We start from the raw sequence: 27,217 nt of genomic DNA on the forward strand, positions 1-27,217 counted from the left end.
GATGGATGATAGAATAGAATCTGAAGGTCCACTAGCATGGAGATAGAGATCATATCTCTTTTGTCTCTGAATACCAGATATGTTACCCGCATCACCCAATCTGCTTGGCCTTAGTCTTGGACTCCTTAAAAAATGCTGCCAAGTGGTTCCAGTGGTTCCTTAACAGAGAGTCTGCGTCCACATTTCCTGCCCGGGGTGATAGCACTGTGGGTGATTCAGAGTGGAAGCTAGACCTTGAGCACCAGCCAACTTTGGGTGGTATTTTGTCCCTAGGGTCCCAGGGCTGCCTTGCAGGTTCCTGAGTTTTATTCCCTCCCCTCCCATGAGACCAGGTAACTAGCTCAAGTGGTACATTACAGACCTTGAATATTTGAGGTTCTGAGTTTGATCCACAGTACTACCCTGTTCTTTGAGTACTACCAGGTGTGGCTCTGGTTATTTTTGATGACTCTGGTAACCCGTGAGCACAACTCCAATGGTTTACACTGATGAGTGGCCCTTGGGTCCCCTCAGCACCACTGGGTAAGTCCCCTGATGAAAAATAAAATCCTAAACACCTCAACATGGAGAAGCTCAACTTTTTTACTGATAGCCAGGCTCACAGAAAGAGAATAGACTTTGGTTTTGTTTTGGGGGGATTGGGGGGTACACCTGGCAATGCTCAGGGCTTCCTCTTTTTTTTTAATTTTTATTAGTAAAACACCATGAGGTACAGTTGTAGACTTAACAAATTTTTGTGCTTGGGTTTCAGTTATACAATGATCGAGTACCCATCCCTCCACCAGTGCTCAGGGATTCCTCTTGACTCTACATTCAGGAATTACTCCTGGCAGTACTCGGGGACCTTATGGCATTCTGGGATTGAACCCAGGTTGTCCTCATGCAAGGCGAACGCCTTACTCACTGGACTATCGCTGTGGTCCCTAAAGAATGGACTTTGATGGGCCTTTCTCATACAACCCCTCTCACGTGTCTTCTAGACCCAGCCTCTGCATGGGCTCTGTTAGAGGTCCAGAACCTAGAGGGCATGGCTGAGAACCAGTGATCCATAGATACACTACTCTCCTCCTTTTCCCTTGAAATCATCGTGTGAAGATCAAGAACAGAAATGGCAGTTTTAATTCATTCTTAAAGATCTTGGTGGCAGAATTGGTCTGATTTGATAATTTTGAATAAAGAAAGTTGGCTGGAATGTGGAATGTTTTGAAAGAAAGTGATTAACTGGGAAATGGTCCCACTGAGACCATGTTGAAGATTCATTTGATAATCATTTGTAAATCTAGGGCTGGAGCAATAGCACAGCAGGTAGGGCGTTTGCTTTGCAAGCAGCCAACATGGCCGCCCAGAGTTTGATTCCTTCGCCCCTCTCGGAGAGCCCGGCAAGCTACCAAGAGTATCTCACCTGCACGGCAAAGCCTGGCAAGCTTCCCTTGACGTATTCGATATGCCAAACACAGTAACAAGTCTCACAATGTTACTGGGCCCGCTCGAGCAAATCGATGAATAACGGGAGGACTGTGATCGTGACCGTTGTAAATCTTAACTCAGTAACTTCTGTTTTTATTGTAGCTCAAGGAGAAGATGCTAAATATACCAAGGTTCTTCCGGCTTCTCTCCCAAAGCTGAGTCTTACTGATTCTGCACATAACTTAAGGGTAAGTCTGCAGCCAATGTTTTAGGTCCGAGCTTGGAATGCTTTTGAAACTTTGATGAAAAATACACTTATTTTCATAGCATGTACTGATTTACTATCAGGAAAACTTGTGATAGAAATTTATACTTGTTTAATAAATACGTATAGCTTATTGTGAGGCTAGCATGTTTGTTGAGATAATTTGGAAAATAGAAATATGAAAGGAGAAATTATATAGTCTACTTCAAAATAATTATCCTTTTCTTTTTGCGTTTTGTTTGGTTTTTTTTGGCCACAGCTGGCAGTGCTTAGGGCTTGCTCCTTGATCCTGGTTTGTACTCAGGGATAACGCCTGGTGGTTCTTGGAGAGTCATATGAGGTGCCAGGGATGGAAGTCTGGTTGGCAGTGTGCAAGGCAAGCACCTTTCCCACTGTACTATCTTAGTATCTCTCTGGCCTGCATTTGCTTTTTTTTTTTTTTTTTTAAGGTGATGCTCTGGGGTTACTCTTTTACTGAGGAATTACTCCTGGCAGTGCTCAGGGGACTCTATGAAATGTTTGGGATTGAACCTAGGTCAGCTGTGTGCAAGGCAGTCACCCTACCCTCTGTACTATCTTTTTGGCCCCTTCATTTGCTTTTTATCAAGTTTATTTTTATGATAGCTGCAAATGTTTTGTTATTGATTAATTGGTCTATGACCATAAATCTCACAGTAACTCTGTTGTATTAGGAGATAGTACAGATACCATCAGAATTATCCTGACCTCATTCCCATCTAAAAGTAAAAGGACTTAATGTCATTTTGTGAAATTATCTTCACCTCCTTTCTCCATACCATAGTGTATTGAGTGAACTACATGCAAGTAATGCCAAGGCTTAGATATATTTTTTAAAAATCAGATATGTTTTCTTTGGTCCTTTGAATATCTTTGATACCAAATCATAAGGTATACTCAATGTAGAATTCAGGTCCAGAGTTCTGACATTTCTTTGCTTCTGTCTATTGAATATAAACTATGTTGTTGTTTTAATTAAAAGCATGTCATAATTTTGCTGCTGCACTTTTATGTTGTTAGTGAAATAATTGTCTTCACTATTTATGTAGCCTATTGGGAATCCACATTTTCTGTGGATAGTTTCTTCCTAAATTTGTTGTGTTTGTTATCTTGGTCATTCATTTATTTAGTAAGGAGTCGCTGTGACATATGAATTATGTAACTTTCTCACACTATTTAGTGGCTGAATACAGGAATGTTAACTCACAAGGGTACAAAAATATTTTAAAAGTTATAATGATACTGAATAACAGATGGCATCAAAATATTAACATAAAAAACTTATATGACTGCAGTACATTGCTCTTAAAATCTAATTTTTACTTAATGTTATGTCTCTTTAACAGTGCATAAGAGTGTGTGCACATCCATATTGGGTCCTTTATTTTTATCATAGATACTCAGTCTTTTACCAGATCGTGAGTTATTAGTGAGTGATAAAAGCAACTGACATTTCTTATTTTCTTTTTCTTTTAAAAAATATTTTCTTTGAAAAAAAATTTTCTTTGGATCAGGAGAGATAGTACAGCAGGTAAGGTACTTGCCTTGCATGTAGCCAACCCAGGTTTAATTCCTGACATCCCATATTGTCCCCCAAACATTGATAGGAATAATTTCTGAGTACAAAACTCTGAGCATTGCCGGCTGTGGCCCAAAAACCAGCACACATGCACACACACACACACACACACACACACACACACACACACACATAGCATCAAAATATATAAAAGATTACCACAGCAGGTTGGGTGTTTGCCTTTTACACAGCCAACATGGCCAACCTGAGTTCGATTCCTCTGCCCCTCTCGGAGAGCATAGCCAGCTACCGGGAGTATCTCGCCTGCACGGCAAAGCCTGGCAAGCTACCCATGACGTATTCAATATGCCAAAAACAGTAACAACAAGTCTCACAATTTGTTGTGAGATGTTATTGGTGCCCGCTCGATCAAATCGATGAACAATGGGAGGACAGTGCTACAGTGCTACAGTAGATATGTGTGTTTATATATATATTTGAGATATATATATATAAATATATGATAGTTATAAATTAAAGGGAAATATATATTTTTCCCTTTAAACACACAGACTTAGTTCTAGATGCAACTTAATAACTGGTATATGTCTTTGGCTAGGATAACACCAAAGGAGAAGTGTTAATTGGGAGCTGAGAGTGTTCTATGGCTGTCAGTGTATAGTTTGCGTACCTTCCACAGGACCTGAGATCTAAGAAGATTCAGGACCGGTTCAATATTTCATTCTGCGCTCATCAGATTATATTCTTCAGACATGATAGCTGATCATCAAGAACCAAGCCCACATTTGATTGTGTAGCTAGGCAGTTATGGAACAATAGTAATAGAACATTTTAAAAGCACTTCTGTGTGAGGCATTCTCCTGGGGCTTTGTGTACATTTCAGTTTTATGGGAAATATATGAGGTTGAAGATAAGAAACACACACACACACACACACACACACACACACACACATATATGTATATATATATAGAGAGAGAGAGATATTAAATAACTTGCTCAAGGTTTCATACTTATATGTGGCAGAATTAGGATTCGTAAGCTGGATTTGTTCTCCCAGAGTTGGATGAGAGTTGAGTATCAGTCACACATTCCAACAGCTCCTTCTAAGTTGGAGATGTTATAGGAACACTACTGTATTCTAATATTTGAATAATTCTGTTGAGCCTCTTTGGATTATTCAAGTTTTCTAGTCTAGCATGTTTTCTACATCACTGTATTTTCACTTTTTAAAAAGAAGAATTACTGGAGAGATGTTAAGATGCTTCCTTGCACGCAGCTGACCCTGGTATGATCCCTGGCACCAGTTCCAGCCAATTCCTCTTGTGATCTTTGCCTTTGAGCCGAGCCAGGAGAAATCTCTGATCACTGCCGATTATGGCCCAAAAATCAAAATCAAAATATAATAATAATAAAAACAAAAGATTCACCTATTCCTTGACCATGAAATGGGGAATTTATAGTGTTAATGGTGCTAGCTGTTCTTATTTAGATCATTTATTTGTGAATGTGATATTTATATTTTTACTCAGTCCTACTGAGATATTTAAGGATGTGTCAAATAATGTGTCTATGAACAACTAACAGAGATTGTGACCTTATTCTTTCTATTTGAAGTTCCAGAATGGGAAAAATGAAGAGAAAAGAATCACTGTGGAGCAACAAGCAATTCAAAGTAAGAAACTTCAGGAAAAAAAATGCATGCTGAAAATTTGTATTTTGTTTTGTCATTTATTTACTTATTTTTACAGTAGTGCTGCTGTTACTATTTTGTGCTTGCAGTACTGCTGCAATGAGCCAACCACCAGAATGCCAGAATTCTCCCACCATTCCCCCAAGATCCCTTCTCCACATTCCCCTTAGTACCCTCAACCCACAGTTCTCTTGACTGGATCTCAGGGTTGTTTCTACTGCAGATTCAGACCAAGTTTTCTATATTCATTCATTCATTCTTGCTTGATCATACAAACTGTTACATTTTTGGAGCTGGCTGTTTTCTTTTTTCTTTTTGGGTCACACTCATTCTAGGGATACAAGGGTAGTTTAGTATACTCATATCAATTAATGTAATCACTTTTATCACTTGTCATCCTGTTGATCTTCGATTTGCTTGAGTGGGCGCCAGTATTATCTCCATTCGTCCCTGTCACGTTCTAGTATAGCCCAATGGCATCTGCTTGCTCCAGGAACATGAAGAGCCTCAAATCATTTGTTCAGGGTTTTGATGAAGAAGTCTGACCATCTCATAAGTGGGCAGCCATGCATTCTTTTGACATCCCGTGGAATCCAGTCGGTAACAGCTCTAGTCCACTGGTCGTCTCTAAATCGCATTATGTGTCTGGCCCATCTGATTTTCGACGCCTTGGCAAACAAGACAGCATCCCTGATTCTTGATCGTCAACGGAGGTCAGAACTCTGGATTCCTTCTCTCACTTGAATGAAGCATGATACTCCAAGCATAGCTCTTTTGATTCCTCTTTGGGATACCCGAATAGTGTTCTCATCCTGTTTTTGTAGGGCCCAGGTCTCTGAAGAGTATGTTAGTGCAGGAAGAATGGTGGAGTCGAAAAGATGTGCCCAGAGCGGAGGTTCTTCGTCCTCTTAACAACTTCTTCGACGCTCTTGAAGGTGTTCCATGCTGCTCTTTTCCTCCTGTGAAGTTCTGGCTCCAAGTCGTTCCTCATGTTGAGTTCTCGACCCAGGTACACTAACTGCTGCATTTGGAGATGTTCGTTTTATTGAGAGCAAATGGAACATCAGGGACTAGTTCGTTTTTCATGAACATTGTCTTGGTGAGATTCAGCTGCAGTCCGACCTTTCCACACTCATGGTCGAAGTCGGCCAGCATTTGTGTCGCTTGGCTAATGTTTGGTGTTATTAGGACGATATCATCAGTGAAGCGGAGGTGGTGTAGTTGCCGACTGTCTATCTTCACTCCCATTTCTTCCCATTCCAGTCATCGCATGATGTTCTCGAGGGTGGCACTGAAGAGTTTTGGTGAAATGGTATCACCCTGCGAATCCCTCTCTTTATGTTGATGATCACTTCCTTGTAGAATGATGAGATCTTGGTGGTGAATTCACAATACAGCTCGCAGAGGATCCTGATGTACTGAGTTTGAACGCCCTCTTTGGCTAGAGCTTTGATGACCGCTTCAGTCTCAACAAAATCAAAGACCGTCTTTAAATCATTTAATTAATGTAATATCCCACATTTTTATAGAGGACAAATAAAAATTTCATGATCATAACAATTAATAAAGAGAAGGCTTTTAACAAGATCCAATATCCATTCATGATAAAAACTCTCAACAAAATTGGGTTAGAAGGAGCCTTCCTCAAGATAATAAAGGCTATCTGTATTATATCAGTGAGGAAATGAAAATCTCTCTGAAATCACACACAAGGCAAGGATGCCTCTGTCTCCACTTATATTAGAACTCCCAGAAACAGCAATCAAAAAACAACGCTAATAACTTCATACTATAATTTTTAACCAAATTGTATTATTTTCTCATTGGTTTGTGAAACTATAAAATTTGAGGAGTAGAGCTTCATACTTTGCATATTTAAGACCCACCACCTTCTACTTTTTTTGTGGTACCATCACACTACAAAAAGATTGTCCATTTCATTTCCTTCTAGTTACAGCTGTATTTTTCAGTCTGAGAGTGATTTTTGCTGTGTTTTGTCAAATTGTTTTTATATTACACACACAAATGAAACCATCTGGTTATTGTCTTCACTTCCTGATTTCAAAACATTTTAAAGAACTATTTTATCTACCCATCTGTCTGGAGGGGTCACATCCTGTAGTGCTACACCTGGCAGTTCTGGGAGTATGGGTTGAGGTGCTGGAATTAGACTCTCCTTTGCATAGGCAAGACCTGTGCTCTGCTGTTGAAGCTATCTCGCCAGCCAAGAAGTGTCTTTCTCTTTTGTTTTGGGTCACACCTGGGAATGTACAGGGGCTACTTCTGGCTGTGTGCTTGGAAGTTGTTCCTTATGGTACTCAGGGGACCACATGGAGCCAGGGATTCAAACTGAGTCTCCCACATCTTTTTTTTTTTCCATGTGTGGAGCATGCACTTACCCATTGACTTGTCTCTCCAGCTCCATGAAGTGTATTTCTTTAGTTTTTATTTTGAGTCCTTGAAATTAGGGCTTGAGACTTCATTTTTTGCTGCAGTGCCCATTATTGTTTCAGAACCCTAGGATGCAGGGACTGAGGGCAGATGGGAGGACCCTATATCCCTGAGAGGTTTGGAATTCATCTTGTGTGCAGTGAAGATTATAAACACTGTGAACAGGCCTGCTGGAAGCCTTCTTTGTGTGATATACCCTTTGCCAACATCTATGACTCAGCCCACAGCCTGTCTATGTGCACCTGGAAACTGGAGAAGCATATTGTCCAAGTAAGCAGATGGTGCAGCTCAGGCCTGTCATCCTTGCCTAACATTCTGCTCTCTAGCCAAAGCTTGTGAAGAGTGAATGCATTCCTCAAGAGACAACATGTCTCTTCAGACGTTGCTGAGGTGGTGATGAGGATTAGCCTTCTCAAAGCTGTGTAGAAGGAAATGGGAGACTGATTAGTTTTTGAATTGAAGGTAGGAACAGTCCCCCTTCTTTCTCATTGCTCCCTGATATCAGATTTATCCCTGATTGTTGTTGTTCTAGTGAGGTAATGGGCATTCTCAGTAACCCTGGTGATTAATAGGCGAAATATTTTCTAGATGTAGTTTCTGTTTTTTATTTATTTATTTATTTATGTTTTTTGCCTACACCTGGCGATGCACAGGGGTTACTTCTGGCTCTGGACTCAAAAATTACTCCTGGCTGTGCGCAAGGGACCATATGGGATGCTGGGAATCAAACCTGGGTCAGCCACATGCAAGGCAAATGCCCTACCTGCTGTGCTATCACTCCAGCCCCTAGGTGTAGCTTCTTTACTAATTAGAGAAAGAAAAACATGCTGATAATTTGGCTTTAATCACTTGGAATATTAAAATAATTAAACCAAGTATTGATGTTAATTTGGACTTCCAAATAGATTTCCACTGAATGAAAAAAATGAATGAATGATGATGATTTCGTTAAGCTCTTCCTAAATGCCTTAAAGATGTGCGTATAGTACTTGCTGTGGCAGCACATATATGTTAAAATTGGAATGAATGCTATAGAGAAGATTAGCGTAGCCCCTGTGCACAGATAACATGCAAATTTGTGAAGCATTTCATATTAAAAAAACTGGCTGGACATATTACATGGTTTAAAAAAAATTCTCCTGGTGTATGATAAATAAAATATAAAAAGATAAAGTGAAATTACCTCTTAATTTAAAATATTAGAAGCCACCATTATTTAATATTTGATTTATATATCTACAGACTATTTTAAGTATATAATGTAAGTAAAGACATACATGGGGTGTATTCTTCATACTTTTATGTCAAATTCACTAAAATCTCATCATTTTTTTAATATTTTTATTAGTGAAACACCATGAGGTACAGTTGTAGACTTAAAAATTTTTGTGCTTGGGTTTCAATTATACAATGATCAAATACCCATCCCTCCACCAGTGCCCATTTTCCACCACCATGTATCCCAGTATCCCTCCCACCCCCATGCCCCCCATCCCACCCTGCCTCTGTGGCAGGGCATTCCCTTTTGTTTTCTCTCTCCTTTTGGGTGTTGTGGTCTGCAAAAGAGGCATTGAGAGACTTTTTTCAGTTGTTACCTAGATAGTAGATGCCCTGTTTAACATGGGAACTTGTGTTTTCTTATCAGTTGAATTTTTCAGTGTGAGACAGGAAATTTAGAGCTGGATGTAGTGAGGAAAAAAGAGGTAAATGATGAAAATAGAATAAGTGAACTGTTATGAAAGAAGCAGTGCTTGGGAGTAGCTTTAGTTTTTTATTTCAGCTTTATAATGATTTATTTCTCATTCCCCAGGAGTACCAGTGAAGACATCCATTCGGGAACTAGCACCATCTCAGGTACAGAATGAATCACTTTCTTTACCATTGTATTGTATGCACAATATCTGTGGAGATCGCTAACTTTAAATAGATCATCTAGGAGGAGAGTAGAGGGATTCGGGGTCATGCCTTGTATGCCTTTATATGCCCAACTTGGATTCAGTCCTTGGTATCATCTGAACCCCTTAGTTCCCTCAACATCATGAGGTGTGGCCCTGCAGTTTCTTGCATACCACTGGGTATGGCCTGGGAGCTCACATAGCACCTCCGGATGGTTCTGGTGGCACTCAGCACTGCAGAGCCCAGGCAACACCCCATCCTCAGGACCTGGTTACCCTACCAGCTTGCGGTAGGCCAGAATAAACTTTTTTTGTGAGTTTGGGAGGGATGGGTGTTGTTGGCTCAAAGGGTAGGAACCATGGGCCCCATCCTTGTCACTGTGTAGTCCCCCAGCACTGCTTGGAATATCCCTCGAGCATTCCCTGTTGCTCCAGGATATTGCTTAGAGAAAAATACTGAAATGGATTTTTTTTTTTTTTTTGCTTTTTGGGTCACACCCGGCGATGCACAGGGGTTACTTCTGGTTCTGCACTCAGGAATTACCCCTGGCAGTGCTCAGAGGACCATATAGGATGCTGGGAATTGAACCCGGGTCGGCTGCAGGCAAGGCAGACACCCTACCCGCTGTGCTATTGCTCCAGCCCCCTGAAGTGGATTTTCTTAGTGAATTTTTCAGTGCAGAGAAATTTCAAAGTGGCACTTCTCTTTTCAGCTAAATGCTTAACAACCACATAACTGAGTAAGTGACATGAAACCTTGACATGTTCAGGCTTTTGCTTAGGCTGGGTACCTCCTTTTGTACTGGTTTGGAAAGTGTTATATAACCTCTGGATTATTATGGAAACATCTGACCTACTTTTTTGTTTTGTTTTGTTTGTTGGCCATATCCAGTGGTGCTCAGGGGTTACTCCTGGCTCTGTGCTCGGGAATTACTCTTGGTAGTGTTTGGGGGACCATATGGGATGCTGTGGATCAAACCCAAGTCGACTGTATGCAAAGCAAATGCCCTACTCGCTGTACTATCTTTCTGGCCCCCATATGACCTATTTTAATTCAAATTGCCATTATTCTGCAAAGCTAAGGCATATATAAAGAGAATAAACATTTAAAATTTAGGGGCTGGAGAGATAGCACAGTGGGTAGGGAGTTTGCCTTGCGTGCAGCCAACCTGGATTCGATTCCTAGCATCTCATGGTCCCTTGAGCACCGCCAGGAGTAACTCCTGAGTGCAGAGCCAGGAGTAACCCCTGTGCATCGCCAGGTGTGACCTAAAAATCAAAATAAATAAATAAATAAAATTTAAGCAAAATTTTCTCAAGCACTTTAAGGAAAATGTTCCATCTAAAAGGAAAAAAAATGATATGAATTAGTAATATTTCTGATGACTAGAGGTCATGTTCCTTTAGTGACTTCAACGCCATAGATGAATTTAAGGAAATGATAGGTGGGTGGACCTTGCTGTGCCGAGCAAAATCTGAACTCTCAGCAATCCCTGTTTTTTCTTACAGACCATGGTGGAAAAGAGATACAGGATGCAGAGCAAGCCCCTGGGAATCTGCCTGATCATTGATTGCCTCTGCAGTGATACAAGTGGGTGTGGCTACTGTAGTTCCACGATTGCCCGCAGTTTGAGATCAGGAAATAAAGCAAGTTGTACTCACCCCAGGGAGCAACCTCCACTGTGGGCACCATCCCCTGCTTAGCCCTGTTCTTTCACACCACAAAGAGTAGCACACATGTCGCAGTTGAGCATGAGTTGAGAAGTCTTGTTCTGTGTGTTCTTGAGTGGCTTCATGAGCTAAGACCTTGGCATTTTCTGGTTCTGGTTGGTATGTGAAGGAAATCTGAGCAGGTTCTCACCAGAGAATTTTGAGACCCAGCCTGAAAGTAGAGGCAGCATTTTCACTCTTCTTTCATTGGTTGATTGATAAGATCATTGTGGGTGATTTTAATGCCAAGATAGGACTGAGAAGATCAGCTGAAGAACTTCACATCGGGACCCGTGGCCTAGAATGGAATGAACAGGGTGAGAGACTGCCTGAGTTCATCATGTCGACCAAGACCATCCATGGTAACTCACAGTTCCAGAAGGCTGAATGTAAATGTTGGACATGGGAGTCTCCCGGTGGATGATTCCACAACGAAATAGACCACATCATATTCAATCGACGGTTTTGTCTGACCGATGTCGCTGTTGTCCCAGAATTTCAAACGGGATCAGACCACCGTCTCCTTCGTGCAAAATTCTATTTCACAGAGCGGGGAGAAAGGGCTGCAAAGTTCACAAAGAGAACTCCCAGAACGACCACCAACTGGGAACTCTTTGGCACTATTGCGGCAACATGGGAAGATGCCATTGTTGACAACATTGACGAGGAATACGATTGACTTGTTCAGCACCTCCATGAATGTGCGAGGAACGCCAGGAGAGAGATAGCCACAAAAAAAGCCTGTCTTCGAAAACTCTTGAGCTAATTTGCCAGCGTGGTTTGCCGCATGCCTCAGGCAACTGCAAGCTAACGTCCGAGCTCCCAAAGCAGTGCAGAGATGTGATCAAGGAAGACCTCAAAGAGAGAAGAGCAGAAGTGCTGGTAGATGCGGCAGAAGCTGGGAAAAGTATTCGTAACGCCCACCTGTTCTTCGCCAACTACAAGACCAAGATGACTGCCCTCCGACGTCCTGATGGATCCATCACATCCTCCAGAATGGCAATGGAGAATATTATCTATGACTTCTACTCAAATCTCTTCGATAGCCATGTCCACTTACCGACATGCCAAATTCCAGAGGATGGATATGTCGTTCCCAACGTTCTCCCTTCCGAAATCCGACACGCCATTTCGTCAGTAAAGAAGCAAACAGCACCCGGCCCAGACAAGGTCAGACCTGAACACCTGAAGAACCTGCAGTCAGTACTCATCAATACACTGGCTCGGCTCTTCACTCGCTACCTGTCTGAATGCAAGGTTCCGTCCCAGTGGAAAACCAGCAGGACCGTACTACTGTTCAAGAAGGGAGACATCCATGACATAGGCAACTATCGCCTGATCTGCCTATTGTCTGTCATCTACAAGTTGTTCACTTGAGTCATCCTAAATAGGATTGGCAGAACACTAGATGAAGGACAACCATGCGAGCAAGCCGGGTTCCGCAAAGGATTCAGCACCATCGACCATATCCACATGATAACCAAGCTCATTGAGGTTTCCCGGGAGTTCAAGATGCCGCTCTGTTTAACATTCATTGATTTAAAGAAGGCCTTTGATTCTGTTGAGATGGAAGCGGTCATTGAAGCCCTAGCCAATCAGGGCATTCAAGCCCAATATATCAGGATCCTCCGTGAGCTGTATTGTGGATTCACTACCAGGATCTCACCATTCTACAAAGAAGTGATCGTTGATGTCAAGAGAGGGGTGCGGCAGGGTGATACCATTTCACCGAAACTCTTCAGTGCCACCCTCGAGAACATCATGCGACGACTGGAATGGGAAGGAATGGGAGTGAAGATAGATGGTTGGCAACTACACCACCTCCGCTTTGCTGATGACATTGTTTTAATAACACTAAACATCAGCCCAGCGGCACAAATGCTGGCTGAATTTGACCTTGAGTGTGGAAAGGTAGGACTACAGCTGAATCTTACGAAGACAATGTTTATGAGAAACAGCCTCGTTCCTGATGCCCCATTCGCTCTCAACGGAACGACCATCTCCAAATGCAACACCTATGTGTACCTAGGTCGAGAAGTCAACATGACTAATGACCTGGCACCCGAGCTGCGCAGGAGGAAGAGAGCGGCTTGGAACGCCATCAAGAGCGTCGAAGAAATAGCTAAGAGGACGAAGAACCTCCGGCTCCGGGCACATCTCTTTGATTCCACTGTTCTTCCTGCATTAACATATGCCTCAGAGACCTGGGTCCTACGCAAACAGGATGAGAATGCTATTCAGGTCTCCCAAAGAAGAATAGAAAGAACTATGCTTGGAATATCACGTTTCACTCAAATGAGAGAAAGAATCCAGAGTTCCAACATCCGTCGATGATCAAGAATCAGGGACGCTGTCTCATTTGCCAAGTTGTCAAAAATCAGATGGGCTGGTCATGTAATGAGATTTAAAGAGGACCGCTGGACTAGAGCTGGTACCGACTGGATTCCACGGGATGTCAAAAGACCGCGTGGCCGCCCACCTACCAGATGGTCAGACTTCTTCATCAAGATCATGAACGATCGGTTTGAGGCTCTTCATGTTCCCAGAGTGAACAGATGCCATTGGGCTACACTAGCACGCGACAGGGACAAATGGAGACGTTACTGGCGCCCGCTCGAGCAAATCGAGGACTAACGGGAAGTTAAGTGATTAAGTGATAAGTGATTCATTGGTTGCAACACCCTCCCGTGGCCCTACCTAACTGCAGTGAACCTGAACTCGTTCCAGCTGCATATACCCAACCTGTTTGGCAACATCCTTTTGCACAGTTGTTGGCTATCTCCGACTGAATCAGTCTCTGGTGATGCAAGCAAAGAAATGTGAAGGGCCTGGAAAAGCGAAGCAAGTGCATTCATTATACTTAGGTTTTAAATCTTTTTGAAAGCAAGGATCATTCCATTTCTCCAGGTTTCCAACTTCTCACCGTTCTTTTAGACTGAGTCAGAAGTAAAAGACTCCCTTAAAATGTTACCATGGTGAGTTTTATGAAATGAGAATTTAAGAGAAGGTCAAATTAGCAACTATTAGACTGCATTTCCCAGGATTTCAAATATGAGCTCACTTTCTCATGTCCTATTTTTGGTGGGAAGTGATAAGTGCTGTCTCCTAGCTATAGATAAGTGTTCCTTCTGCTTTTTTAGTCCTTCGTACTGTTTCTTGTCAGTCCCAGTCTGTTGATATGATTAGCCCTTGAGTGTTTTCATAAGATGCCTTTTAGCAACAATCACGAAGAAATTTGGGAAAATGGGAGGCTTGTTACTTGAGACCTGGAAACTACATACCATGTACCCAGGCCACAGTGAGGTTTCTGGGGTGCCGTTGGGGGAAGACAGTACAAGCAGGGCTTGGGGTTCAACTTTTACTGGGAGAGGGTAGGGGATTTAGGGTTCTTAGGCGCACTGTTAAGGTGAATTCAAATCCAGAGGAAAGGAAGATAAAGCAGAGAACAAAACCCCCCAAAAGAAAGCAGTTGTTCCCCCTGACAAATAGATTTCTAGAATGAAGAGCCTCAGTTGCGGGAGAGCCCAGCAATGGCACTGTGACTTCTTCTGGTGGTTGTGAGTGGGATGGAGCCTCTCTGATATGGAGATACAGAGAACTGAACTCAGCCTTCAGACCTTAACTCAGGTCCTTCGAGCACACCCAAAAAACTTAACAAAAAACTATTTGTGGGGCTGGAGCACAGTGAATAGGGCGTTTGCCTTACACACAACCGACCCCGGGTTTAGTTCCCAGCATCCCATATGATTCCATGAGCACCACCAGGAATAATTTGTGAGTGCAGAGTCAGGAGTAACCCCTGTTCATTGCTGGGTGTGACTGAAAAAGCAAAAAAAAAAAAAAAAAACCAAAAAAACCCCAACCAACCAAACAAAAAAAACTATTTATAAAAAAATAACCTTTTTTTTTTAAAAAACAAAACCACTTGTTTAAAACGAACAAGAATTCCTGTCTAAAAATGAGAAAATATTTTCCCAGTGACTGATTTTCTGCTTTGAAAGAGGTGTGTTAATTGCTTTTTACTTGCTTTTGCATTAATTTCTGGTTTATTCATCATGCCTGACTGCAGGAAGATGACTCAGGGAGCTAGTGCTATACATGTGAGAGGCACTCACTGGTCTTCTGAGTCCTGCTCACTGCATTCCAATCTGGAGAACCCTCTGAAGAGTGCAGGCAGGAAGGGAGGGAGCCACCAAACTGGTGCCAGTTATATGAAGAGAATCATAACCATCAAAGCTGTGGTCTGTTATTATCTGGTGACTAGCTGTGACCCAGTCTCTGTTCGAGTTTCCTTGATGAGTTATCAGCCTCTTGGGAGCAGGGACTGGTGCCTGTTGGTGTTTTTCTGCATTGCAGTCATGTAGTCAGTTGGACTTACCACGTGGGTCTGAGTCAGAACTCCATGTCCATCCCAGTGCTCCAGAGCAATTGTCCTAGCCCTCTCCATGGCTTGTTTTCTCTTTTGTAAGTAGGGTATGCTTCATGGGGGGAACTGGGAAGGAGGAATTCTAATTTAAAGGGTTGAGCACAGTGTCTGACTCACACATAATAAAGTTTTTCCATTTGGGTTGCTTAACCCTAGTTGCAAACCCCCTAAAGCAAGAATTGCACATGGTGTGGTACTTGGAATCTGTTTCCAGACAAAGGAGGGACCAGCAGATTGGGGACCTGAGGCCTGAACTAGTTTCAGGGATGAGGGGACAGGTCCCATGAGCAGTGACTAATTGGAATGGAGGAGGTTAAGCTGAGAGTCTGTAAGTTCTGGGGAAGTACCCAGGTGGAAGGCTGCCATTAGTTGGAGTGCACTTGGCAGAGGAGACTCTGAGTACAAAAGCCAGAGCCAAGGGGGGGCAGGGTGTGGCAAGATCTGATAGGTGGAGGAAGATGGAAAGGAGGGCAGATTGGAGGTGGCCTGAGGTCTGGGCAGATATTAGCTCAGGTGCATTTGTACATCTGCCTTGATCAAGCTCTCCCAGCCACAGGGGATCAAACATTGGGCCTTAGGTCACTTAGACATCCCCCTATACTCAGGTGGCTAATCAATAGGTGGGAGGTCAGATGGCACCCCTACTCCATCCCTACTTTTATTGTTTTTTTTTGTTTCTTTTTTTTTTTTTGGGTGGGGGGAGGCAGCTCAAGACCTACTCCTGGCTCTGCACTCAGATATCACACCTGGCAGTGCTCAGGATCATATGGGATGTTGGGGATTGAACCCAGGTCTGTCGCATGCAAGGCAAGTGCCCTACCCACTGTGCTAGCCCTACCCACTGTGCTACTCCTTTGATCCCTTTTGTGACTTATCCACGGAGGGGTCCTGAATCCTTCAGTACCTCCAGCTGAAGGTCAGCATCAGGAGAGTGACACTGCTGGAAGGTACAGTGTCCTCTTCTCCCATCAACTGTTCAGGTGTCCAGCTATTTCCTATCTTTCTCCTAGTAATTTTTCACTGAGAACTCTAGTTTTGCTTGATGGCAGTCTTAATTTTGTCTTCTCTGTCATAACAGAGTGGTTTTGTAAGGTTTCCTCTGTTTCTTGCCTAGGTAACTTTCATGTGGTTCATGGTTGAACATTTGGGTGGATTCATATAGTAAATCTTTTTTTCAATGAAAACAAAGACCCTGCTAAGGGGTTTGTGGACCTGTGACCTTATAAGGAGAATAGATGTTCAAATTCATATCACGAGTGGCCTGTCTGAAAGCCCAGACCTAAGATCCAGATGGCTTTTAGATTCCTGAATAAAAGATGTTGTTTGTCCTTTTCTCCCTTGCTCTTTCTGAAAAGCCTGAATTATTCCAATACTTTTGAACCAGGTTAAGTTTTCAAGCAGGTGCTGCAAATACCCCTTGTAAATTTTGCAGACGTGAACTTCCTGTTTTGCCTCACACACTGTACTGGTGATGTGGATGGGCCATTCACTGTTCCACTGGGTTCCTCAGTCTCCTTGAGCTCCTTGATCATATAACCTTCCATAACATTTGCAGTTAAAGCTCAGCCATGGGAATGGAAGCCCACTGTGTTGCATCTGCTCCTGAGCTCTGCTGCCCTGCAGTCAAGGACATCAGGGGATGAATGGCAGGGAACAGTCGTTCAGATGAAGCTGTGTCCCCTTGCCACCTGCCAGCTTGACTGCCAAGAAGTACACCTTCCATGCCTTATTCTAATAGGACTGATGTCCTCTTCCAGATGGTTTCGTCACAGCACCAAGAGACTGTGCTGGGCATTTCTCCTTCAGCATCCTTGTCTTCAGAAGCTAAGTGGCCATTCTATTAGAAGTTAAGCATCACTAGTAAAATTTCTGTTTCAGTCACAGTTACTTGCAGTTTAGACTACATTGCAAGCCTTCTTTTTCTTTTTCTTTTTTATAAATTTATTTATTGAATCACCGTGAGAGCAGTTACAAAGCTTCTGGGTTTAAGTCTCAGTCATACAATGATGAAATACCTGTCCCTTCACCAGTGCCCATTTTCTACCACCAAAACTCCAGTATAAACCCCCATCCCACACCACCCCCCTACTTGTGGGGCAGATGATTTCCACATTACTCTCTCTTCACTTTGATTTAATTCAATAGTTCGACCTCAGACCCACGATTATTATTTGGGATTTTACCCCAACACTCAGATCTGCCGAAAAGGCAACCATAGACAATATGTTTTCTATTGCTGGTTATGAATAACATATGATGTCACGTGGCCGCAATAGTGTCTGCATGATTTTGGTAATTCCGAAATTTTAACAGTTAAATCTGGAGGAATTTTTGCCAAAAGCCGCTGGGTTCCGTAATTTAGTTTCTGAGTCTCTGCGATCATGGCTGTTAAGCAGCTTGATCAGGAGCCAGAGAAGCTGTTTGTGGGCAGCGACTCGGGGTCTTGTTAGGGCAGGGAGGAAATGGCCGGCTCCATGCCTATCCCGTGAGTCCCCCTCACGTGTCTCGTCACTGCAGGACCAAAACTGACTGTCCAGTGGCCTCTGAAGGATGGCGGCCACTGAGCTGCCAGGGGGAACAGGCCAAGGCATGAAACCTATTCCCACCTGGGGTGGCCAGCTCTGGGGACCAGACGCATCCCTTCCAAAAGCTGCTGAGTTCCGAGATTTGTTTCTGAGTCTCTGGGATCATGGCTGTTAAGCAGTTTGATCAGAGAGGCCTTGCCTCTAGTTATATAGCTGAGCCGGAGGTGGTTTGTGGGTGTGTCTTCCACATACCTAACTTTTGACTGTTTACTTTCTTGGTAAGCTTGGCCCCAAGTTGTTGGGATCTGGCCAACGGCACAGCAGCAATTTAGGGGTATCTAGAAGTCTGAAGGCACTATAAGGCTGCTGATGTACTTGCCTCACAGGTACAGATTGACCTGCTGGCAGCACCATTCCCCCATAAGCCCTCTTTTTCATAAACAGTATATATTCAGGATATAAGTAAGTAGAAGTCAACAGTCGCTTAGTGAGGATTTTGCCATGTCAGAATTAGGAAGTTTTAAGAGATTGGAAGGAGGACAGGCTACATGTAGATTTATGATATATCGAACCCTTCAATGGGCTTTAGGCAGCACTCCATCATCAAATATGATACTATTTCTATAGCAGAATGGATGGATATTCGTACTGTGTGGTCAAGGTAAAGACTGCAAATGACCCTTCATTAGTTCAGAATAGATTTTGTCACAAAAGAATTGAGATGCCATACAGTGCTTGAAAGGAGACATTTAAAAGTGCTTATAACGGAGACATTTTAAAAATTGTGATAATTTCAAGTATGTTTGGGTTGTCCATGAACTTGCTTTTGTTTGGTCTTCTCTGAGTAAGTGAAATGTTAGATTAGCTCCAGGCTGTGCTTCTAGCCCGCCTCCACACTCACGCCTCCTTCTGTCTTCACTGTCATCCTTCCCTCCGCACGGGGGCCTTTCTTTTCCACTATTTTGGGGGTCTCAAAATAATGAGATCTTTCTCACAATCTCATTTTCAGGTGTCCCCATCATCTTTCCTCCTCTACTGCCTGTTTTACCTACCTGTCAGCCATTGTTTTTTGTCCACTTAAAGGAGATATAGCTCAGCAGCAGAGCTCATGCCTTGCATGCTAGAGCCCCAGCACCACACAGACACACACACACACACACACATGCACGTGCACATACAAACACACAGACACAGACATACAAACACCTTATAAAAATAAGGTACTCAAAAATCTTTGCTTTCCCAAGGAGCTGACAGGCTTTTTGAAAAATGAAAAATCTGTTGTAACCTCCTCTATAGTCCCTTGTCTCATGGCTTCTGTAACAAATGAGGAAACTTTGTAAAATATTTTTGGGGTCAAATGACTTCTAGAAATGCTGAATTCGCTCCTTCTCAGAGATTTTTAATGCCTGTTGACCTTAAAGGTTGAACCTTTCTCCTACAAAGAAACCTGTTCGTCTTGTCAGCCTCACATTTTTCATTCATTTAACACAAACCCCCCATTTTACACAGGATTTCCTGCCCAACTTATGTTCCATTTGTGTGTGCTTTTTATAATGCAGCATTTGGTTAATTTACCACAACAAGTAAGTGATCAGAAAGCCTCTAATTAAGTCTTCCCCCCTTTTTTAAATTGTGTATATTTATTTAACGAATCCCTCTTTATAAGCGGTGTCAAGATCAGTATAGACTCACTTCAGATCAAAGCTATTTCTAAATGAACGGTGTTGTGACTGACATTTTGCTGCGCTTAGTTCTTTTGTTTTGTTGTATCTCAGTAGACCCTCAGCCTGTGTTCCCTGAGTGTGGACTTGACTCTTTCACTAATGCTGACTATAGGCCAAGTGATCATTTTAAGAAACTGATTTTTTTGTTTGTTTTTTATTTGGTTTGATTTTTGGGTCACAAACTAGCAGTGCTCAGGGCTTACTTCCTGGTTCTGTGCTCAGGGATCACTCCTGGCAGTGCTCAGAGGACCATGTGTGGTGCTGGAGAGCAAACTGTGTTGGAAACAGATTCGGCCCCAGATTTTGCTGACAGATCTAAGGTGGAAGTGGGGTTTTTAGGATACTTAGAGGGAGAAGTGACAGGCAGTTTGCTGAAGTTTTTGTCTTCCATCTGAACACCCAGTGTTTTTCTTTCCCTATATGCAGGAACTGACAGAAAGTGACACATGTGACTTAGTCTTTGCTCAGAGCCTATTTTAGACCACTAACTAGAGTCCTTCCTCTGGGATTTAGAGAGGCAGATTCTAAGAGAGATGCTCAGCAACTTAAGGTTTGGAGCAACTGCCTTAATTTTCTTTAAAATTAATCTTCTATTTGAATATGTACACAAGGTTTACAAATACCTTTGCCCATCTGTTTTGGGGAGTGGACCACACCTGGCTGTCCTTGGGGCTTACTCCTGGCAGTGCTCAGGAAACTGTCTAAGGTGTTGGGGATCGAACTTGGGTTATCCATATGCAGGACAAGCACATTAACAGCCTTCTGGTGTCTCTCTCTCTGGCCCCTGCAAAAACATTTTTATGACAGTGTCATTGAATCCTATGGAAATTAGCAAAGGTCAAATTTGAAAGTCTTCGGAGCCGTAATTGGAAAGAGCGATAGCACAGTGGGTAGGACGTTTGCCTTGCAAGCGGCCAACATGGCCGAGCCGAGTTCGATTCCTCCACCCCTCTTGGAGAGCCCGGCAAGCTACCCAGAGTATCTCACCCGCACGGTAAAGCGTGGCAAACTACTCGTGACGTATTCGATATGCCAAACACAGTAACAGTTGTCACAATGGAGACATTACTGGGCCCGCTCAAGCAAATCAATGAACAACGGGAGGACGTGAGGTGATGTGACGTGCCCAGACATAAAAGTTTGTGAAACAGTAACCTGCAAACTGAGCCCAGAAAGCTGCTTGGAAAGGGGCTTTATAAGTTGGCTTCATGGGAGCATGTAGAGACTGTTTTTAATACTAAAATAATCTGAAGTGACGGGAAATTTGTGGTCATCTAATGCATTAATTTTAGGAATAGTTCAAGTTTTGTTTATGATTCAAGAAGTGACTGAGGTCAAGCTTGTCCCACTTGCCTCGCACTGTAGTACTGTAGCGCTCTCGCACTGTCCTTCCATTGTTCATTGATTTGCTCGAATGGGCACCAGTACTGTCTCCATTGTGAGACTTATTACTGTTTTTGGTATATTGAATATGCCACGAGGAGCTTGCCAGGCTGTGACGTTTGGGCGGGATACTCTCAGTAGCTTGCCAGGCTCTCCGAGAGGGACAGAGGAATTGAACCCGGGTTGGCCATGTGCAAGGCAAACGCCCTACCCACTGAGATATTGCTCCAGCCCTGAGCTATCACTCCAGTCCTGTTCCGTTACAGACTCAGTAAATATTTTGACTGTGGAGGCAGGAACAGTCCTGGTGCATAAGTTAAATTCAGCTTTGCTTGTGTGATTACACTTGTTTTCTCTCAGAAAATTTTCACATCTAGTCTCAGTTTGTGTTTGAGTTTAATATTCCTTACAGTCACCTGTCTGAAAAACATGATCTGAACATTAGTGTTAATCCCATTTTATATGTGGATGATCTAATAGGGCTATAATATTATCCCCTTAATTGTAGAAGTTAGATGAGGCTATATTCATGGTCCTGCTGGACCAAGAAGGATAGTCTCAGGCAGGTATCACCTGGCTAGTATCAGTGACTTTCTTGAATCATGGTAGAGACCAATATGTGATAACGTAATGCCAACTACAGTGACATCAGGCCATGTCTCTTTAAATGATGGGTTTCCAGTATTCTGTATTGCCCTGAGTCCATCCAATGTTTGGGTGAGAGAGGGGTAGGCCACATCTGGTGGTGTTCAGGGCTTACTCCTGGCTCTGTACTCTGGAGATCTATAGTGATGATAGGGATTGAACTGGTGTTAGCCACATGCCTTAACCCTTATTCTATTTAGCTGGCCCCAGAAAAGATTTTGTTTTCTTTTCTATTTTTTGGGGGGGAGGGTGGGTGTAACATCCGGCATTGCTCTGAGGTTATCCTGGCTCTGCACTCAGGAATTACTCCTAGTGGTACTCAAGGGACCATATGGTATGCTGAGGATTGAAACCAGGTCTGCCAAATACAAGGCAAATGCCCGCTATACTATCACTCCGGTTCCAGATTTTGCTTTCTTTCCAGATTTGGTGTTATTATTGGCCTCATCTGGGGCACACGGAATCTGTATGGTTCTTGATTTCACCTTCAGCTTTAGCCTTTTTCCTCCTGTTCAATAATTAGCTATAGAATTCTTGCTTCAGACCTAAGATTCCCATCATTTTCTTAGCCCTTTGAATGATATAAATTGATCCTTTTATATAGACCCCACAAGTAGGTGGAAGAACCAGGATTATACAGCAGATTTACTCATGGGTGAGGCTGTTGATATGGCACCAGGGACAGTTTGCGGGTGTGATTGCCACACCGGTAAACTAGGGAGATGGGAATAGGAGTCCCATTCTTGCTCCAAACAACCTTGGAGTTTTCAGTCATGGGTCCTACATACCTGAGTTTTTCTGCAGATGTACGCATGGGTGAGACTTGTCCGAGCCTGTGGAGAGTGGCGATGAGCATGGTGGTGATTAAGTTTTGGAGGTTTTTGGCTGACAGCACTTTGTTGGGGTGGGGAGGGACTCTCACCCACCCTCTACCCTCCACCCTCTTTGAGTTGCCCCGGTGATGACATCCTGGTGCGGGTTCTGGAGGCATCTCTTAAGGCGTGTCACTGACACTTGTGGTTTAACACACACACAAAAAGGAGAGGGCCTTTAAAACTCTGGAAAAAACAGGGTCTTTTTTTTTTTTTAATTTTTATTAGTGAAACACCATGAGGTACAGTTGTAGACTTACAAATTTTTGTGCTTGGATTTCAATTATACAGTGATCAAATACCCATCCCTCCACCAGTGCCCATTTTGAGGGAAGAAAACCAGTATGAGATAGCAAGTAGACAAAAGAACTTTGCCCCTGGGTGTGGAGACATAGTATAGCACTTGCCTGGCACATGGCTGGTCCGGGTTCAATCCGTGGCATCCCATATGGTCCCCAGAACCTGAGCCCGCCAGGAATGATTTCTGAGTGCAGAGCCTGAGTACTGCTAGATATGGTCCCAAACCAAAAACCAACCCCTTCCTCCCCCCCCCCCCCCCAAAAAAAAACCAACAAAAATAAACCACCCTTTGACTTTGGTCTTTCCTTATTTGTGTCTGCCCCCTAGTGGAGGGAATCGTACATGACCGGAGACGCGAGTTTGAAAATAGGAGTTTGCACTAAAACCATCTTGATGAACTAGCTGAGTTGCAGGCCAGATTCCCTCATTTACAAACATGTGTTTCAACCTAAGTGTATAGTTCTGGGGATGGGAGGTTCAATTACAACTTCAGAGGCCAGTTTTAGAATGGCAGCGTTGCTTTTTTTTTTTTGGCCTACAATATTGAACCTGATGAGTCTAGGTTAATTTCTTAAATAGGTTATCACAACCCATGTATCATGTTTCTCATTTTTCTCATGAAACCTATCACAGGGCTTTAAGAATTGGCACTATCTTTATATGGGATCATCTCTGGGTCTCTTCATTGTTATGTGATAGCGAATTCTTTTTTCCCACCTTTTCTGTAGATGTTGGCTGCGTGCAAGGCAAACGCCCTACCGCTGTGCTATCACTCCAGCCCAGATTTGGGGGCTGGAGCGATAGCACAGCGGTAGGGCGTTCGCCTTACAAGCGGCCAATATGGCCGACCCGAGTTCGATTCCTCCGCCCCTCTCGGAGAGCCCGGCAAGCTACCGAGACTATTCGATATGCCAAACACAGTAACAACAAAGTCTCCAATGGAGACGTTACTGGGCCCGCTCGAGCAAATCGACGATCAACGGGAGGGCCTTTTTCTGTAGATGAGGCAGTAGATGATAGGCTCATGAGAGATAATCAGATGTCAGCCAGGCTAATCTGAAGGCTCAGAGTTGGAGGATCTTGTTTGGGGGTGTAGGTGTAGGTTCTTCACGTTGACCTCTCGTCAGGCTGAGTGTTCTCACCACATTGTGATACACTTCTCCCCAAATTGAGCAGTTCAAATGAGAGAATGACTCAAGAGGAACCTGCATCCTTTCTGCATTCTATATTTGCAAGTTCCTTCTACCACATTCAATTCATTAAAAATAAGTGTCTCATGTTGAAGGGGAGGGGAATTATGCTCTATTTTTGAGCAAGGGTGTCAGAGAATTGGTGGACATGAAAAACCACAATCTCTGCTAGGATATGTGAACATGCCTGTGCATGTGAATACACATGTGTATGTGAATGTGCATAGATAAAGTTCAGGGTGAATTAAATGCAGAGCTCTCAGACTTGTTCTTATTTGTCTAGTGGTAAATTTTACAATTTTTTGTTTCTCTGAGACTTTGCTTCTTTTCCTTTTTTTTTTTCTGCTGAGGAGCCAGAAGGGAAATTATACAATTGCTTGCTTTCACTTTTATATTGTATTAGTTGATGATAAAGTCTTCAGGGTAAAAAGTTTAAAATTTTCAATTGAACGGATGAGTCTTTGAACTATTTGTTACTATCTCTATATTGAAAGATCCCGCATAGTATAGAGAACTAAGAATTTTTAAGAAACAGTAATATGGTAGTTTCAGTTATTTTATTATTTTTGAATCTCTCTCTGATCTAAACTGGCACAATATAGAGCCCCTGTATTCTTTGGGAATTCTGTCTGTTCCAATCACTACTGTGTTGTTTGGCTTGAGGGTGAATGCAGTGGTAACACAGGAAAAGGCTCAGCCAAAGTGGAAGACAGGTGGGAACATGGAAACAAATCCAGAGAAGTGGTCTAGTAGTTGGGTTTATTTTAAGAGAGAGCCTTTTGGGAAAACCCCAACTTTGTTTCTATTGAAGAGAAAAAGTTCTTTCCTTGCTTCAAACCCATTTGAAGTGGGCTCAGTCTGTGCCTGTACCTACAGGGGAGGAAGTGTGGCAGGGAGAGACCCTGGGATACATGTAAGTTATGGGTACGTATCCTTAGGAGGATACGAGGCTGATTCCCTCCACCTAGGTGGCAGGTAAGTCGTCAAGACTTCAAACTAGAACACAGAAGCAGAACCTGAGAAGTGATGATCAAACCTTGTTGAGGATTTGTGCAAACTTTTCTCACTCTTGCGTCTGCATGTCTGTATGTTTGTGTTTTCCACAGAGTTTCTTCAGGATACCTTCACTTCCCTGGGCTATAAGGTCTCCCATTTTGTCTGTCACAATGCACAACAGATAAAGAATACTCTTCAGGAAGTGGCCTGGATGCCTCAACACAGAGACTATGACAGTTTTGTATGTGTCCTGGTGAGCCAAGGAGACTTCCACAATGTGTTTGGCAAGGATGAGACTTCCTCGGGGTTACCTTTGGATCAGATCAAGAGGATCTTCATGGCAGATGCATGCCCATCCCTCTTAGGGAAGCCAAAGATCTTTTTTATTCAGAACTATCTGGTGTCACAGGGCCACCATGTCAACAGCAGCTCCCTGGAGGTAGATGGACCATCTGTGAGAGTTGTGGACTCCAGCGCCCAGCACTCCAACCTGGTTCACCGAGAAGCTGACTTCTTCTGGAGCGTGTGCAGAGCAGATGTGTTTTTGCTGAAGCAGCCCTCTGGCTCACGGTCGCTGTACCTGCAGAACCTCTCCCAGAAGCTGAGGGACAAAAAGTGAGCATGGCCAGGCTGGGACTACTTATTTCTTTACCCATCTCCAAGCTGATGATCACCATTAGGCCATGTCCTCTTGAGGGGAGAGAGGGGTTTTCCTTCCCTGTGGGACTACCTTAGGAGTGGGACCTAGACCTTGCATGCTTCATGGATTTTTTTTTTTTTTGCCTTTGGATCACTTATTAGCTTGTGCTCAAGAGCTTTTCCCAGATTAGGGAGTTTTTTTCATTCTTTCCTTATAACAAAAGAAACATATATTACTTTTTAAAAAATTTTTTAAAATTTTATTTGGGGGGCCTCCCAAATGGGGCTCAGGAGTCCTGGTGACCCCACCAGCAGGTCCTAGCTCAAGCAGGCTGGAACCTCAATGCAAATCTGCATGGAGTGGGCGCAAGTCTTGGCCAGCCAGGCTGAGGATGTGATGTGATGCTGCTTGGGTCCTCTGGTGCCAGGGCTTCCCAGGCTACCCCAGCAATGCTTGGGAATCTCCAGAGCTGCACCATGAAACTGAGGGACCATGTGGTACCAGGGATCCAACCCACTTTAGGCACGTGCTAACCATGCACCCTAATTGCTGTACTATCAATGGACCCCACAACATATCTTTTTTGTTTTGTTTTATGTTTTTGGGTCTCACCCAACAGTGCTCAGGGTTTACTCCTGGCTCTTTGTTCAGGGATTACTCCTGGCAGGCTCAAGGGACCATTTACGGTTTGGTATGCTGGGGATTGAACCTGCGTCAGCTGTGTGTAAGGCAGGTGCCCTACCCTTTGGAATATCTCTCCAGCCCCAATCTGTATTTCTTAGTTAATAAAACTTTGATGGGGCTGGAGACAAGGGTTGCAACACATGCCAGGTATGAATAGGACCCTGGGGTCAAGCTCCGGCACCATGTGGCCACTCCAAGCACTGCCAGGTGAAGCCCTGGTGGTCTCCAGTACCTCTGGGGAAGTCCAAATCAAAACAAAGAAAAATAAAAAACAAAATAATTAAGCCTCTGAAATATTGATGCCAGAAGTAAAAAATTAGTTATAATCCTGCTTATTAGAAACAATCCTCTGTTAGCTCTTAATGTGTTACTCTCCATATATATATATATGTATTTGTGTATATATAATTTTTGAATAGAGACACATTATAGATAAACATAAATATAGATGTAGACCACATAAGGCGTGTGCGCGCACACACACACACACACACACACACACACACACACACTGTCCTCCTGTTGTTCATCGACTTGCTCGAGCGGGCCCAGCAACATCTCCATTTTTGAGACTTTGTTGTTACTGTGTTTGGCATATTGAATACGTCACGGGTACCTTGTCAGGCTCTGCCGTGCGGGCGAGATACTCCCGGTAGCTTGCTGGGCTCTCCGAGAGGGGCGGAGGAATCGAACCCGGCTCGGCCAGGCTGACTGCGTGCAAGGCAAACGCCCTACCTGCTGTGCTATCGCTCCAGCCCATAAGGCACATATGTATCTTTACTTTTTTTATTTTTTTATTTTTTGCTCTTTGGATCTCACCCAGCGATGTAACCTCACAGGGGTTACTCCT

At 43.3% G+C, this 27,217-nt stretch overlaps 1 protein-coding gene and 1 non-coding gene across 6 annotated transcripts in view; both read left to right on the forward strand.

The window, feature by feature from the left end:
• The window catches only part of CFLAR (CASP8 and FADD like apoptosis regulator), a 45,324-nt gene that overhangs the window by 16,765 nt on the left and 1,342 nt on the right, over positions 1-27,217 (forward strand). For 2 of the 5 annotated variants that reach the window (XM_056111900.1, XM_056111901.1), the window contains exons 5-9: positions 1,570-1,655; positions 4,848-4,905; positions 9,185-9,228; positions 10,779-10,860; positions 25,154-25,658. In XM_056111900.1, the coding sequence (XP_055967875.1) occupies positions 1,570-1,655; positions 4,848-4,905; positions 9,185-9,228; positions 10,779-10,860; positions 25,154-25,658 (775 nt within the window). Of the gene's footprint in view, positions 1-1,569; positions 1,656-4,847; positions 4,906-5,206; positions 5,933-7,764; positions 7,837-9,184; positions 9,229-10,778; positions 10,861-25,153; positions 25,659-27,217 lie in introns of those variants that run through there. The other 3 variants (XM_056111902.1, XM_056111903.1, XM_056111904.1) reach the window with 3 other exon arrangements.
• On the forward strand, positions 8,367-8,472 carry LOC130021184 (U6 spliceosomal RNA). The gene has a single exon (XR_008792092.1). It is a non-coding gene; the product is annotated as a U6 spliceosomal RNA (small nuclear RNA).

Source organism: Sorex fumeus, unplaced genomic scaffold (assembly GCF_029834395.1).
Source record: "Sorex fumeus unplaced genomic scaffold, SorFum_2.1 ptg000014l, whole genome shotgun sequence".
Classification (NCBI taxonomy): domain Eukaryota; kingdom Metazoa; phylum Chordata; class Mammalia; order Eulipotyphla; family Soricidae; genus Sorex; species Sorex fumeus.